Raw genomic sequence first — 17191 nt, forward strand, 5'->3', positions numbered from 1 at the left:
ATATTAAAGGCTTTAAGTAGGTGCTGGCGTTTGTGACTGTCAAACTAACTTCATCAAGACATTGTGCTCCACAAGAGACACCTTCCCTTATCCTCACGAACAATAGTAGCTTCAGGGGATGAATGATGGGATGAATGAAATGGGAAAGTTTTCTCTTTTCAAAACTTGCAGAAAAAAGGATTGCAAATCCAACATTTATCACTCCAGCAATCTCAACTGTATCGATGCTGAAGGCTTAGTAATGATTAGAAGTTGAGGAAAACACTACCTGCAAACACCATAAAGTGTTGGAAGTTGCGGGAAATCTTCTTTGTACGACCCAGGTTTATCAGGAAAGACAAAGGGTAGATGTTGCAGGCTCTTGAAATAAAAATGGATAACTGCAGGAAATTGAGTATGGTTAAGGTTACAATATATAAATTTCACCCGTGAACAAACAAAAGGTTTGATGCTAACGTCAAGGAGCAAAGAAGTCATCCATCCATTTTCTGTTCACCTTTGTCCCTAATGTGGTCGGGAGGGTTGCTAGTGCCTATCTCCAGCTACGTTCCGGGCGAGAGGCGGGGTTCACCCTGGACAGGTCATCAGTCTGTCGCAGGGCAACACAGAGACATACTGGACACACAACCATTCACACACACACTCACACCTAGGGAGAATTTGGAGAGACCAATTAACCTGACATGTTTTTGGACTGTGGGAGGAAGCCGGAGAACCCGAAGAACCCGGAGAGAACCCACGCATGCACAGGGAGAACATGCAAACTCCATGCAGAAAGACCCTGGGCCGGGAATCAAACCCAGGATCTTCTGGCTGCAAGGCAACAGCTCTACCAACTGCGCCACTGTGCAGCCCGCAAAGAAGTTATCACATGTGTAAATGCTTCTCTAATTAACAAGGCAATAGAGTAAATTAATTCTTATGGTGGTAAAAATGTTCAGTCTATCTAAGCATTAAACACATCAACCCATTATCGTTAACAAAACCATAAATCTTAGTCTGAACTCTAGATTATCCATCTTATGTTATTTCATTAAACATAGGATTTTGGTGCAATATTATTAAATATAACTACTGAAGTAACTTTTAAAATGTAGACAAAGCTGAACTCTATTTAGTGCTCTCTAAACAAATAATTATATAAGCACTGATCACCACAATGGACTTAATGTGAAATGTTGTTTTTCACAGTAAGATTTGATTACAGAACCTTAAAATGTATTTCAAAGTAACACCTCAAACTTACTGCTTGTGTAGCATCATCAAAATAAGACAGGATATTAGGGAGGGAATTGGTAATCTGTGTCCCAGAGATGAATATGTGTTGTGAAATGTCCTCAACTCCCAGGAAAAAAGCAGATGACTACTCTTTGAGGAAGAAACCATACATCCAAAACAACTTCAATTTTTTTGGTCATAATGTTGATTGTTAAATTTGAAAGAAAAAAAGGGGAACTTGCAAGTCTGATTATTCTGACAGCAAATTTAAAATACTTTTGTAATCAAAATGGACTTAAACATGAAGGTTTTAGTTTAATTTAATGTCAGATTACGAGAAAAACATGCCACATCTTTTTATACAGGGTGTGCAAACCTCTAGCATCAACTGTTTTATGATATGAATGTTCAAACCCAAACTCCGAGTGTATATTAATATAATGATTTCTAAACAATGTGTGTTTATAATGCAAACGCAGCAGTGTGGCATCTTGCAGAAGCATAAAACTAATCATGCGCTGCCAGCTGTCTCGGATCTAAACACCCACTTTGATGGTGCACACAGGATGGGACTGAATGCTAAGTACTAAGGGCAGTAATACAGAAAATGATAGGTGGGCAATTATTAGGGACATAGCTGCCATTTTGAAAACACTTAGTGTCTTTTGTCAAAAAAAGCTCCAATTGCCCTCTTTTAACATCTGACCTTGATTGAACCTAAGGATTTCTTGTTATTATGTGACAATCTGCATTTGTGACACTAAGAGGACAGGGCTAAAGAGAACAAACATATTTTCAAACCCTTTTTAATCTTTGATGCATGAGAGTCATTTATGCAGACAGGTAACCTTGTTTTAGATTCATGGAGGGAATAGATTTTAGTTCTTCTCAAGGGAAATTCAAATATGATGCAAGAAATAAAAACAGCATCAATATCTACGACAGGGGATGTTAGTCTGACAGAGCTATTACTAAAACAGAGTTCTCTCGCATCCTGCAGTCAATATTAAATCTTCTGAACCCTATGGAATTTCAAAAGCAATATCCTGCTCCCAAAAGCAGTCATTGCTCTCCGACAAAGACCTGTGAGCTATTTGAATGGAGGTAATTAAGCACTTTCATCTCAGCTCCATTTCCAATAAAAGCCAATCTCCATTGTCACTGACTGAGGCTGGAGGCCACAACGATTAAAATCTACTAAATAGCCAAAGAGCAATTAACATGGGGTGAATGACTCGGGTTATTTCATTTTTATAGTCACGTTTACAGCCCTGCAAGATGACTCCGATCTCCATTTCTTTGTGTTTATACAACCCGGTCAGCTTCCAGTGGGAGAAGATTGGGAGATTTTTGTGGATATTATAGAGCAGAACAGTTAAACTCAAGTCATAGGTTTTCCTCCACTACTAGCCACTCAGACTAAACAGGAGCCCTGGGATAGGAATCTGCTCTGTCCATGTTTCTGTAGCCCCTTTGACCCTGTGCTGGACAATGATCTGTAATAATAATTGCTGGCCGTCTGAGCAGTGGACTGTGAAAGAACAACTCCTTGGAGTGCAGCCACTTTTATAATTTTTTTCTGCCATACTCTACTTCTATGCCAGCTCTAAAGAAAGGATGGTTGTACAATGAACAGAACCCAGTTCCTACAAAGAAATCTCCCTTTCATTCTCCAACAAAGAAAAGCTGACATCTACAACAGTGGCTTCGAGCATAACATTTCTCTTGTCATAGTCAAACTTTGCCAAAGCTACTTAGGTACCATTAATGCTTTTGTTACCATGTATACCAGTTTTTTAAAAGCTATAAATACTTTAGAATTTCATCAACAATACTGGAAGCAGTTTTAGTAGTTGATAGAGACAGAAAAATGGAGATTATAAATGTAAATTACAATAACTGTAAAGTAATATGTGTAAAAGGGTCCTTTATTTTACAAACAATGGGAAGGTGTGAAGAAAATGCTAACAGGATAAGTTAGCATACATAATGTTCCACCTACTGTACCATTTCAGCATCCCATGGACCTGGGATCTTATTTCAAACTAACTCTAGCTGTGCAATCTTAAAATTGATATAAGGAGACTAATTAGCATATAGCAAAGACAGAACAAAATGTTGTCAATTCGCTCTACACCCCAAATATTGCTGAAGTCTCATCACATCTCTTTTCTATGCAACTACTCTGAGTCTTGTTATCTGAACTGGATGCCTCGTTTCTCCCAAAGTGACGTCTTTCATGGCCTAAAACTCTGCATATTAATCTCAGCCTGCACAATAATCAACAAAATATTTTAATTTATTTTGCATACTAATGTTTTGTCTCCATTCCACTGTTTGCTAAGCACCACAGTGAGCAAGTTGGGAATTAATTGATTGAGCAATCAACTCTCTGAAAAGTCAAAAATCTGCCTTTTTAACGGTGCACATTAAAATATTTTAACGTATGAGTACCATTGGGCCCTAGTTATTAATTTTGAATGTGCAAACTTATAACAATGACTTCACCTAAACTTTCATGGAATCATATAGGGATCATAGTGTATATAAAGTTGGCGCTGTCAAATTGAGTCTCCATTTCTGAACTGAGTCAATAGTTATTAGATTCTTTATATTGTTTTAAATATGTGGTTATGCAAAATCTGCCCAGGATCAACTTAAATAATATATGTTACAAAATAAAAGTTTTATTGAGTCTACCTTTAACAAAGACAGACATTATAAAAGATTCAACAAGATCCTCCTTTCTGAGTTTTATAAAATAAGGCACAATTTCCAATTGTTTTTCAGCAAATGGAAAGCTAGCAACAATAATTATAATAAATAACCTATTTAAATTCATGAGAATTTTATAGTGAAGATGTCCTGTTGGGTGTGAATTTGCAGAATTAAAGCACAGACAGGCAGCTGAATGCCATCTGTGCAGTCAAAAAATTCATTTCGGAGGAGCTTAAGATTTGGGTTGTTTTTTTATTTTTTATTTGAAGCTCTGTTGGGATGATCAGGATGCCAAATTGAAAACAAGAAAGATGTTCCAGTAACTGCACAAAAAGGGATCGGTCTCAAAGTACAGCAGACTGAGAGAAATCAAACAGAGTGAGTTCTGACTGAAATCCAGAGGCTGCACAGCAGGGGGTGGAAAGACTCTGTTGCATTGTAGAAAAGGATACAAATGCTCCAGAGATGAAGAGAGCTTTGAAGGCATGGTGACGAAATGTAAACCATATATATCCCATGTAGCCGAAGATGAAAATCTCCCCGAGGAAGTTGAGGACTTCAAAGAGCTGCAAATTATAAAAATGGATTAAAAGAATCTTGAGAGAGAGGGTCAGAAAGATGAGAGAGGGGATGTGTGAAGCTATTCGCTAGTACAGTTACGGTACAGCCTGGGTCAGAACTTTACATCTACTCCTAAAGGACATTAATGGCATTTATTTAAATTGTTATGCTTGTAGGAGTGGATTTATACATCTGCAGTATGATCTTAAATGAATACAATTTGAGTACATAAGGTTCATAGTATTTTAAATTCCCTCTTATTTATATAGGGTTAAATTACATGCACAAAGTCTGAATATATTGTAATATTCCATAACTTAGAATATCACGAAGAGGTAAATTCATTTCAGCGACTTGTTTCACTAAGAGAAAAACATTATATAGATTAATGACACACAGTCAGATGTTTTCAAGCTCTTATTTCTATCAATATGATAATTTTTATTACATTAGAAATGTTGATACATTAATGTTTTTTTCACATGGGTGTACCTATTGAGCCTGCATGACTCTGACATTGTCTAGATTAGAGAAAGTCTACAATATATTCAAACAGGTGGACCCAAATCTTGTTTGGAAAATGTACCCTGAAACCATATTATGATATTCTTCTATGATGGAAAAATGCTTCAGATGCATCACTAAAATCATAAAACTAATGTGACATCATGTCAATGATTGTAAAGCTGAGATGGAATAGTAGACTTTTGATATTATTATTATTCTTTTGTCTGCTTAATGTTTTAAGATTGCCTGCCTGCATTTATTAAGGTCTCTGTGTTGCACAAAGCAACATTCATAACGGCTCTCTGCAGCAACTGTACGTTTATTTATGTCAGCTAAATTCTTTGCATCACACCCGAGCGCTTTATAAACCCATCCTAAAATAGTTCCTCTAAACTCCCTTTGTTTCAATGTTCATTAACATCAAACAATAAGTCACCAAAGGATTTCAGTCCAAGAAAACAGCTTGGTGTCAGTGGTGTTTGAGATGAAGCCTCAATTCATCTCCTTCCACAGATCAGTATTTATGGAAGTCTGTCTGCATGCTATGTAGATGCAATGTGAGTCTGACAGTGAAGGACTTCTCACTAAATAAGCTGAGATTTGTACAAACATGACATATTCAGTTTTGACGTTATTCCCTTTGAGGATGCAGCTGCAGAAATCTGTGGCCTGAGGGCATGATGCTTTTTGCGTTCAACGGCTGAGTTGTTTTAGTCAATTCTTTTTTCTGTTTACACTCAAAAGAGTTTTATAGCAAGTAGGTGGGTTGTTGAAATAAGTGAAAAACAAAAAGACATAATGTTGGACATTAAAAAAACAGGATGTTGGTTAAGCTTTTTGATATTTCCAGATAGAAAAATCCAACAGATCTCATTTACCTCTATTGAAAATAGATACATTTTTCAATTCGTCTATTCATAAAGCCATTAATTTATGTTATTGATAAACAATAAAGTAGACATTTAGTTTTTATTCACTACTTCAGAAATGTTTTATGTTACATAAAAAGTTATTGGTTTAAAGCTTCTATAAAAAGCTTTGAGCAGAGATGCACCAGTGAAAGAATATATGTTCGACTCACTATTCAAATGCTCTCTTTGTACCATTTTTATTTCAGCTGGAGCTCCATGTATAAAATATGAAATAATGGATACAGGCATGCTGCCAAGTAAACACACTGCTTTGTTCAGATCTACTTTGTAGGCGAGGTCTTCAACTGTGTTACCTTTTAGAAAGCTTTTCCGTGATAAGCAGCTGCACTGTGGCACTGATAATGCATAATAAATACACAGATGAGTTCATGTGTACACTTTTGATTTATTTGCTCCACTGTGAAGCTTGTCAGCTCAGTATATCAGAAGTGCTGGCCCCCATCTGTGCTACGCATTATAAGCAGATAAGGTGGAGGGTTGTCTGCCCCACAGACATCTACAGGATGACCAGAACACTAATAGAAATTAATACCTGACTCCACGTGCAGAGATGATAAACAGACTGGCACAAAATGACTGTATGAATGAACAAAACTGAAAAATGTTCCTCGAAAGTGGAAATAAGATTAGTTGAAGTTATTGAAAATAAATATACCTGTTTGGTTCTTGTACTCCCCTCGTGCGACAAATTGAGATTTGTGTACTTTGCCTGGCTCAGGCCACAAAACAGAACTGCCACAATGCCTGAAATACAAAACAAAACATGTGCAAATGAAGTCGATTAAACTCCTGAAAGTGCAATAAATCTACTGTGGGGGCAAATTGTGGAAAAATAATGGGGATCGGTCAGATTCAGTGGTTTCACAAAAAGAGATGTTTATGCGTTTTATTTTGTTACACCAAGATTAATGAAATTAGATTAGAGATTTGCAGAGGTCTGGGGTCTGGCAAAGTTGCAACAATAACAAACAGTTCTCTAGGGAAATTTATAGGGTAGTGCAATCTTCCTCTTCATGTTATCCTACTCAGACAGTTACAGCTCTTGCATCTCTTATCTGCACACAGGCATTAACCAGGCCACTACCAGAAAACCAAAGGACAGATGAAAGAGAAAATAGAGACAGAAGTCTGATACAATGCTTAGAATTTGTCAGGATATGAAAACATATAAACATCAGATATTACATTCTCTAAAAGGGTCAGATTTCTAATTCTATAAATGTCATCTTGTAGGACTGTACTGAAGACTAGCTGTGAGGCCAAAATGACTAAATGCATGTTCAAATTTCATCTTCACTACTAAAATAAGATCTCTATCTAATTCAAATATTCCAGTGTCATGCAAAAGCATTAATCCCAAAGACACCAATGTATTTAATTGGGTATTGTGATAGTGACACATCAACACAAAGTTATGCATAACTGTAAATGTAAATGAAAACAAGAAAGGATTATAAATATGTTGTAAAAAAACACATTAGTGTGCCACACTGGTACATCTGACCACAGCATCTTATTTGTTTTGCTTTATCCAATAAATGGCTTGTGGCTCCTTTAAAGTACCTACCTGCGCCCTTGATGCTTCTCTCAACAATACTTTCCTTGTCTGTAAGCTTAAATGAAAGATCATGTCTTGAAAGGTTTGCATCTATACCATACTCTCTCATTCTGAGATAATGGGTTGAACATCTCTGTGAAATGTTTAAAGTCTGTAATGGTGTTTCATAACCGGGAATTTGTCCTTCCATCCCAATGTTATACATTGCAGTTCAATACTGGTTCCTTGTTCGATAAGTCGTGAACAGAGATGAACAAAGAAAAAAAAAAGACAAAATAGAAAGCAAAAACAAGTGCAATACAAGTTTATAAAAACGGTGGTTTCACTCGGAGAGCCCCTGTCGATGAACAGAAATCTGAAGCGTATCACATAGAAAGAAGGTTGCTGCTTCACAGGACATGCTTGTTTTGTTGCAGGAATTGAATTTCATACTTTTTTTCATCTCTCTTCTTCGAGGGAGAATCACATAAAAAAGGAATCACGTGAATTTACTCTGAGAGGGAGCAACACTTGCACTGGCCAAGATGTGTGCAATAAAAGCACCAACAGAGCACATAGCACATCACCAAAGCTGGACAAATACTCTCTATTTACCAGCCACCATAAAATCATCACACACTGACCTGCCGCTGTATGCTACTTTCAGCAATCCGTGTTCAGAATATGTTTTCAACCAGAATTCTGCTTTGCTTTTTGATCCTTTTTTAGTTTACCATCCTCATTGGTTTATTTAACACTGGCCGATGTAACATTTCATCCACCATCTACAAAAAAGCAAGGAGGCAATTTGGAAATAGATTACATGTATCCTACAATGAAGAGCTGCAAAGGGTTTAAGATTAATAATTGTAGAGTTAAGGGTCATTAGGTATCGCCCTACCCTAAACTGAAGCAATTATCAACAACAGAAAGTGCTTCAATAACCAGACAACACCAGGGAGAACGACCAGCTCCCACTCAACTCATGCTTATTCATCCTGAGAACGAGATAGAGTCTCTGCAGCCCTCTGTGATGACTATTACATTAAGCTCATTAACAAGGACAGAGTAGTTCCCAGTTTGTAGTGGTAAAAAAAAAAAAAAAAAAAACACCTAATAAAATTTCCATTTTCTTGTTCAATGGAGAATTTCCTCATATCTTAAGAAGCATTATAAGAACCACTGGCATAACATATGCGTTTCTGCGGTGGGCAGTATGCAGGATGGTGCTCTTCATAAACAGGGCCAAATAGATAAAGGTCAAGCTATTTCATAAGAAGCCATCTTCTCTTCCTCCACAGGCCACAGAGACTACTCCCAAGCAAGAGCAAGCTTGTCCGCTGATTCAGTGGTATCCCTCTGCTAAAGCCACAGCAGGAGGAACAAGACCACAGTGTTTGTTGAATACAAATACTAAATTAATATTCTAAAGCCCCATTATTGTGGTCAGCGTAGACGAAGACAATATCTGGCAACAAAGCCAAGACTTAATCTTCCAAATGCAACACACTAACAATTCCAAAGCAGAATGACATATTGTTCCAATGCCCCTCGTTAAACCAAATCAAATTTACATTAGAGTAGATTTTGAGGATAACTTGCATTAACACTCAGAACAAAACTGATGTGAAATTATTACATTTATATATACTGACCACAAAGAAGATGAGTGCATTTCATGAAGACTGGAATGTGTGATATAGTTTTCTAATAATCCAAGAATTTTTGGTGATTAATTTTTACATAGTACCTTACAAAAGCATTCATCCTTCTTGATATATTTCACAAATAAAATTCTGAGAAATAGGGGATGCTTTTTATCTTTGCCTTAAATGAAATCAAGTGGAACCTTATAAAAGACAGATATTTAATAAATAAAGCACAGCTGTGTGTAACTTCTTAGTGTAAAAACTAGCTGTTCTTAAAGGCCTCAGAGGCTTTTTAGAGAACACCAGTGAGCAAAAAGCATCATGAAACCTGTCAAAGAAACATGCCAGACAGAGAACAGAAGAGATACATTAAATACAATAGCCCATCTTTTGAACAAAAACAGAGTATTGGTACATTGCAAACCCACCAAGACATATATATATATGAACATCTACATCTAAGTAACTCAAGAAAACCTGTTAGAAGTTGTAAGGGTCTTGAAACTGGGCTGGAGGTTCATTTTTTAGCAGGATAACAACACTAATCACACAACTACAGTGATAGGATGGTTTAAGTCAAAGCATCTTCATATTCTAGAACAGACCTGGGCATTTTAAGGCCCGCGGGCCAGATATGGCCCGTTGGGCATCCCTGTCCGGCCCGCGTCCCCCCCCCCCCCAGTCAAAACAAAACACCGTATTTTCGAGTGCATGCGACACAGCTGTCTTTTATTTTGAAAGGGCTTGACGCACCGTTTATGAATGCACGTACATAAATGCTAACGCACAGCAACAACAAGTGATGCTAGCAGCCGAATACACGATCCCCACAAAATGTCATCTCACGGTAAAAAAAGAAAAGTTGATTCCGAATTCTGCATTTTTAACAAGGCATGGACAGCGAAATATTTCTTTATTGAAGTCAAAGGCAAGGCCGTGTGTTTAGTTTGTGGTGCGCAGGAGGCTGTGTTAAAGGAATATAATATTCACGTCACTACGTGACCAAACACAGAAGAGATACAAGAACTTTTCAGAGAAAGAGCGCGTCACTGAGTCGTCTGTACTCGTAGCCAAGTTGCAAGCTCAACAAACACTTTTTACAAAACGCCTGGCATCTAGAGGAGCTGCAGTCAAGGCAAGTTTTGTCATATCCCACAAGATTGCTAGGAAGAGCAAACCTTTCTCTGACGGAGAGTACATTAAGCAGTGCTAATATGTCCTGAGAAAAAAGACGCTTTTGAGAACATCTCTCTCTCCCGCCGCAAACGTAACGAGAAGGATTGAGGACATCGCGACGAAGCTGGTGCTGCAACTGAAAGACAGCGTGAATGATTTTGAGTACCGGTATTTTTCCCTGGCTTTGGATGAGAGCTGTGACATACGGGACACTGCCCAGCTGCTCATCTGTTCGTCAGGCTTTTTCCAACACTTAAAACCATTTATTGCTCATATATGCAGTTGATCAGTTGATTAATATAACACACACCATTTCAATTGTGGAGAGATTAAAAAGTTAAAAATAAATTCAGATGTGATGACGATATTTTTTTTAACTATTAATTTGTTAATTCTCACTTCAGCCAAACCACAAATTGTTTTTTTATTTTTATTAATTTTTACTGAATATTCTTCTTAACAAAAGAATATGATTTAAATATTTTATTACAACAAGAGGTATGAGAAAATGAATAATGAGTCAAGATTAAATTTGAGTCATTGCTGGATCGGCCCTCCAACATATTTCATATTTTTCATGCGGCCCCCTGAAGAAATTAATTGCCCACCCCTGTTCTAGAATGATACAGTCAAAATCCACAACTAACTGCAACTGAGAACCTGCGATAACACTTGAAACTTGCTGTTTTCAGGTGCCAAAAAGACATATAGCAAAATGTGGTTCTATTAGGCTTCACTTCAGTGACACCTAATACAAATACCATGTTTGGTTTTCCTTACACTTCACAACTATGTACTACTATGTTTTGGTCTGTCACGTAAAATCCCAGTAAAATACATCAGTTTTATTGCAGAGAGGTATAATAGGTGCAGAGCAGACTTCTGTATTAAAAAAAAAAAACCAAGTGACTCTGATTTGGACTGGAGATTTATAAAGTTGGCACTGTTTTTAAACCTTTGAGTATGCACAGTCAGATTTTCCCTTGATGTGGCAGCAGAACATGCCAACCAAACAGCTGCCTGTGCGACTGATGCCGAGGGGTCGCATGCAAGTTAGTGCATGCAGCTTAGAAGTGATGCCTGGGGGTAGGGGTGGGAGATGTATTTAGGGGGGTGGTGAAGGCGGAGACTCACTGAAAGGAATTTTATTCAGCAGTCAGCCACCAACACAGTTCTGATATGGTCACAGACACACGAGTAACAGAAGTGAAGAAATGCTCACCTGACAGTCCACAGGCTTCTGCTGAGAGGAAGCTGCTCCAGGACAGCAAGAAGAAGATTGATGTTTCCAGCAGAGGATTCTCATGGAGTCGGGTGAGTTTGGTGAGGTGGGGAGAGTGTTAAAGATTTACAAGATGATAATCATGCAGTTTTTATACCTTTTCCGATAAGCTAAAGTTTCTGGTGCATCTGCAGTACAAGTTTGTACATGTACATTCCAATGCAGCAGACAGGAGGCTGAGAATTACTGCAGTGCTGTACCTACAAATGACAAGCCAATGCAGTAGGTGCTCAATAAGCCTGGAGATCTGCCATATACAATAAAAACAGGGCCTGAATGAGAATCCCCCCCCCACTCTTTACATCACTTCCCCACATATGCTGCATCTACATTTCCTGGCCATCTATGTGTTTGGTTTTTCACAGAAGCAAACAATGGGCTTCCCAAAAGCCTGTGTTTCAACTAATTACATGAATATTTGAGTATTCCAAGCTCTTCATTTGCACATGAGATTTTATCATTACTTCTCTAATGGAAAAATCAAAATATCCTGTTTAAAACTTTATTTCATCAAATCAAGAACGATTTTCTTCCACCAGATCAACACCTCTCATGTCACTATAAATACAATAAAACCTCCCTGGCAAGCTGATGGAAGCTTAAGCTTTGCTTTGTGAATACTGTTTCTGTGTAAAACAGAACAGCCTTTTCAGGATATAGTGAGATACAGGATACAACACACCTGTGAGAGTGTCTCAGAGTAGGCATTATAGAGATGACTGCGGTCTAAAAGAGAAGGTAGGAAGCTGGTAATAATGAGGTGTTTTTAGCAACTAAATCTGCAGCAACTATAATGTTAATGACGAAGCTTCCTTCAGGTCTGAAATTTAAATCTCAAAGATGAGCTCCTTACATTTCCTTGTTAAGTGCAACCCAGACTGGGATCTCTGTTATTGAGACTACAATAAGATAATAACTGCTTATTTCCCTCATGATGCCTTGTAGCATTAAAAACAAAACATATGGATGTGCTAATGACTTTATGTTTGCCGTAAGCAGTCTTTAAGGACCTTGTGTTTGAACAGAGGGCATGAAGGAAAATACTATGCTGTGGCTGCTGTCAGCTAAATTTTAATAAAAAGTAAAATTTGTTGGTGTCCTGCGCACAAACATCAGTCCCTTTACATAAAAAAATGAGCACCACACTTGACACCTCTACATGTTTTACTCTAAAGTCTAATTAACTAAAGATCAGTGAGAGAGAGAGAGAAAGATGCAGGACAACCTCACCAGTCGAAATTTCATCACACGCTTTTGGTGTGATTCACGACATCTCTGAGACCATCAAACCCACTGCAGCACTTTAGACCCCATTCTGTTACTTCTGCTGATGAAGGGGTGCAGCACTGGGTTTGTTAGGGGGGGCAGTTACAGAGCCGAGGAAGTAGATTTACTGCAGCGGATGCCGAGGTGATAATTGAGTCTGGGGTGGAGGGAAGAGGAGGGGATGAAAGGATATGAGGGCTGTTATTACTGTGAATATGAATCCAAGAAGGAAGGAGCCAATGAGCACTCCTACAAAGAAACCAACAGAGCGGAAGAAGGCAGGTGTCTGAAAGACGTTTCCTGTTTCCATCTGGTCATAGGAGGTGATGGCACTGGAAGAAAAAAGATGCAAGGAGAAATTAAAGCAGTGAAAATGTAGTGAACTTTTTCTTTTTCACAAACTTTAATTTAATGTGATTTTATGGGGTAGACTAACAGAAACTAATGCATAATTGGTAAATGGAAGGGAAATTATACATACATTTTACCAGTTAAACTCTTAAAAGGTGTGCTGGGAATTTGTATTCACTCCATTTCACTGCCATATCCCAAAATATAATAGAGTTCAACCACTTGCCTTGAGAAGTTACCTAATTAGCAAATTGAGTAAATAAAAACCTGTGAGAGGCGGCAGAGGAGTTGAATCTGGGTCTAATGTTCATCTTCAAGCAGGACAATGAATTCAGCCTGAGAGCTACAATCGAAAGGTTTAGATCAGACGTCAAGGTCAAAGCTCACAGGCCAAATCCAGGCAGATTATTTCATAGATCAAATATAGCCCACCACAAGGTTAGATAGTGCTCACACCAGTAACACTACATATTTTATAATGTACCGCAATGGCTACTTCAGCTGAAGACAGTGCTGCACAAGCTTCACTTTCTGGGAGTTAGATACAACAAGAAAGCTTATGCTACTTTCCGTATTGCCAAGTAATTACAAACTACTAAAAAATGTTCTTGCCTAATTTTCAGTCTTTTTAGTAAATAGAAATAATTTTGGTAATTCTAACTAAGCTAAAACAAGAAAGGTTTGGTCTGATTTAACTTCAAACAGTGAGAAATAAATGTGCTTGTGTCTTTTTATTCTGTGTATGTAAACATCTGGTTTCAACTTTGTCTGTCTGTCTATAAATAAGATAAATAAAGATGGAGCTAAAACTTTGGGTCACTATTAACTTACCACCTAGAGGAATTTAAAGCTTTCCATTGATTAGAAACAAGCTTCTTGCTTGCATAAAAATATTTTTTAATTATATATCCCAGTGACATAATCCATGTTTCATGTTTTGACTCCTTCTGTGATTGCATTTGACACTGCTAATTTTGATCAATCATGTGTGAGATCATGTGTGAGTGGCCCAGACACTGTTCTTTTTTTCTTCAAATAACTGAGCTACAGTCATTTTGGCCTATCACAAAATTAGCTAAAAACACAGAGGAGCTTATATCTTTAATGTGAAAAAACATGTAAAAGTCAGAAAGTTTATAAAGGTACTGTAAAATATGGTTGTTGTAAATGCTCCATTATAATGTAAAAATATAGTTTAGTGGTCTGAGTCAAGTGCAGTTATTAGAAAAATTACTCAATGGTCTCTATGTGTGAAGCAGTCTGCAGCAGAGAGTATACATTTCCAACGTCAATATGCTGAGCAAAGCCCTCCAAGTTTAGTTTCCTGCAGTCACTTCTAAATACAAATGGCCTAAGGAAGTATAATCTGCTTCAGAAAAACAACATATTCCAGATGATTTTTCTCACAAACACTTCAGAGCAATGTTGGAAATGAGGAGGGGGACACTGCTGCTGGTCATAAAAATAGCAGCATAACGTTATACGTGCTGCTATCATATTTACTCTGTTGGAGTGATGGGGGACTTCAACATGCAAGTCACCAAGTGCACAATAACCCTCGCAGGCAAGAAAGAGGGAAAGAAAAATTATCTGATTGCCTGTGTGAGTGTAGGTGGGCGTGTGCGTGGGTGTGTGTGAGAGAGGAAAGGAGGCGACAGCTGTGAAGCATGCAGAGACAAGCAGCCATGCAAGTAACCGAGAGAGGCGGCTGCATTTGTGGAATGACATGATTACATTAAAACAGCAGACCACATATAGCAACACTGTTGGGACTCATGAGTTAGCTAAAACTTACAAAAAGTCTCATATTACTAATCACAAAAATCTGCACAGTAAAGGGCCTTAAAAATAGATAAAAATGTATACAGGATTTTTTTGTAGTGTATATTTTTATTAGAAATGTATGCCAACAATAAAAACATAAGCAAGAAGAATCAGTAATGAAGTATGGATTTCTGCTGCAGGAATTCCTAAAACTACAGTAAGAAAACTAACACTGGTTTGTTTGTATTTGAGTTCATGACATCACAAGAGGCATCAAAAACTTATCCTATCAGCTAACATTTGCTGACATTGATGTTTGGCTAATGACTGAAATTTGGAAAAGAATTAGGTTGATTCTGAAGCATTTCAGAAACAGTATATTTCAAACTTAAGCTTTAAAGTCAAAGTTTCACTCTGATGTCCCCCAAGTCATAAGTGCTGCAGCCGTGAATGGCATAGAGAACAACCTTCAAAGGTTCAACTTGTAGAAAAATTCTGTTTCATTCCTTTTCAAAATTTTCTGGCTGATTGTTTCATGTTCATTTTTAATGCCGTATTCTTTCTGCATCACATTAAAATAGTGAGCTAGATTCTGTATATTTTGACTGCTGTTCTCATATCCTTTTATTTCTTGAAGAGAAATTTCCCTGACTCACTCACAACTTGTATTGGGTGGTCAGAGCTTTTCGAAAACATCAGAAGCTTGATGTTTTTGGAAGTAGAAATCTGTCACAGAATTCTGTTCTGTAAATCCCTGGTAGAATGTTTTTTAATCAAGTTTTCCTTAAAACACCTGTGTGGTGTTTTTGAACATGGCTTAATCATTTTGGTGCGGTCATACATACAAGTTGACATTTGAGAATAAGGAATTTAATTAAAACCATGTAAATATAGAGGGAAAAATTTAAAATCAAATGCTTTTTAAAATATTGATCGGTTAGTTTAAGGCTTATGCAAAGTTATCAGAGGAATATGCATGAAGCTGGGTTTTGGGAGGGTTGACTTTACATTCCTTCAGTACATTTATAGCTTAACAGCCAAAAAAAAAAAAAAAAAAAAGCACAAAATCTTACCATGCCATGTTATTTTAAAAGGGACAAAAATACCTAATATGGGTTTGATTGATTTTATATATTTTACAGAAAGGTCTGACTAGTAGCTTAAAGTTGAAATGAGCCAGTAACAGCACAGCATTTTTCATCTCCATAGCAGGAGGGGAGAAATCAATCAAGTTGTCTCTAATGAGCTCTGCAAATGAAAAGAGAAAATCTATTACCCCCTCTGTGGAAATAAAGACTCCGATTACGTTAGCACACTTAATTTAGCCGGAAGTCAATTTCTTTAGTGTACACTACTAAAGACTGTGTTCAAAGGTTTGTTGAGGCTCACTTTCGGCCACAACCTCAACATTTCTTAAATGCCAGACCTGCCTGATTGGCGGTAAGGGTGGGAGCGGTAACACGCCTGGAAGAGGGCGCATCAGCGTACGGCTGAGCTGCTTCCCGAGCTCGTTAGAAATCCGGTGCCAGGAATCGACACAACTTGGTAAAAAGGTCCAGCTTTGTCCGGAGGAGCCTCAGCAAAGCAGTCAAGTGACAAGAGGTGGCATGAGGGACAGTGGCGCCACTTTACAAACAAATGTGGCACTATGCAGCTTTGTCTGGGAAGATGCTGTGGCTCCTTGCAGTGCTCTGCAGCGTATACTGTGATAACTCCTTATCCACAATAATCTAAATGGATTGCATTAATTTTATACTTCTCTGTATGTGAATTATGAACTCTTTCTATCTCCAATTGGCCATCTGTTTGCATATCTTTAAAACTGGCTTTGTATAAATATACCAGACAATCCCTGCCAAGGATTTGAATGCCTATTTGAGAGCGGTACAAGAGAAAGATGGGACAGCAGACGGAAAAGAATGGGAGGATTGTACTGCATGGACAAGGGAAAGGTTATAATGGATAATGCATTGAGCTTGCACTGATTTTATTCCGAGTTTAGCCTGAATTTAACACCACATACATAAGCCTGGTTTGTTATCTTGGGAGTGTGTTGTAACTCCAGGAGCTGACTTCTTTAACGAGATGCTGACATCGCTAGAGGCAACTTGCTTATGTAGCCCACAGCATACCATCAAGGCGGTCATGCTCCTTTACCTAATCACACCTTTCCTGTACAGCTGGCAGCTTTCATTCAATTTTCCTCCACCGCTACGTGTCCGCCTCCACG

General features: G+C 37.9%; 1 protein-coding gene across 1 annotated transcript in view; it reads right to left on the bottom strand.

Moving 5' to 3' along the window:
• LOC122824557 (sodium/hydrogen exchanger 9-like) overlaps nt 1–17191 on the bottom strand; it is a 69045-nt gene that overhangs the window by 34558 nt on the left and 17296 nt on the right. The window contains exons 7-11 of the mRNA XM_044105361.1: nt 13040–13178; nt 11521–11626; nt 6592–6680; nt 4389–4502; nt 269–380 (exon numbers count right to left, since the gene is read on the bottom strand). Of these exons, the coding sequence (XP_043961296.1) occupies nt 269–380; nt 4389–4502; nt 6592–6680; nt 11521–11626; nt 13040–13178 (560 nt within the window). The remainder of the gene's footprint in view (nt 1–268; nt 381–4388; nt 4503–6591; nt 6681–11520; nt 11627–13039; nt 13179–17191) is intronic.

The sequence above is a fragment of the Gambusia affinis genome, linkage group LG21 (genome assembly GCF_019740435.1).
Source record: "Gambusia affinis linkage group LG21, SWU_Gaff_1.0, whole genome shotgun sequence".
Taxonomy (NCBI): Eukaryota; Metazoa; Chordata; class Actinopteri; order Cyprinodontiformes; family Poeciliidae; genus Gambusia; species Gambusia affinis.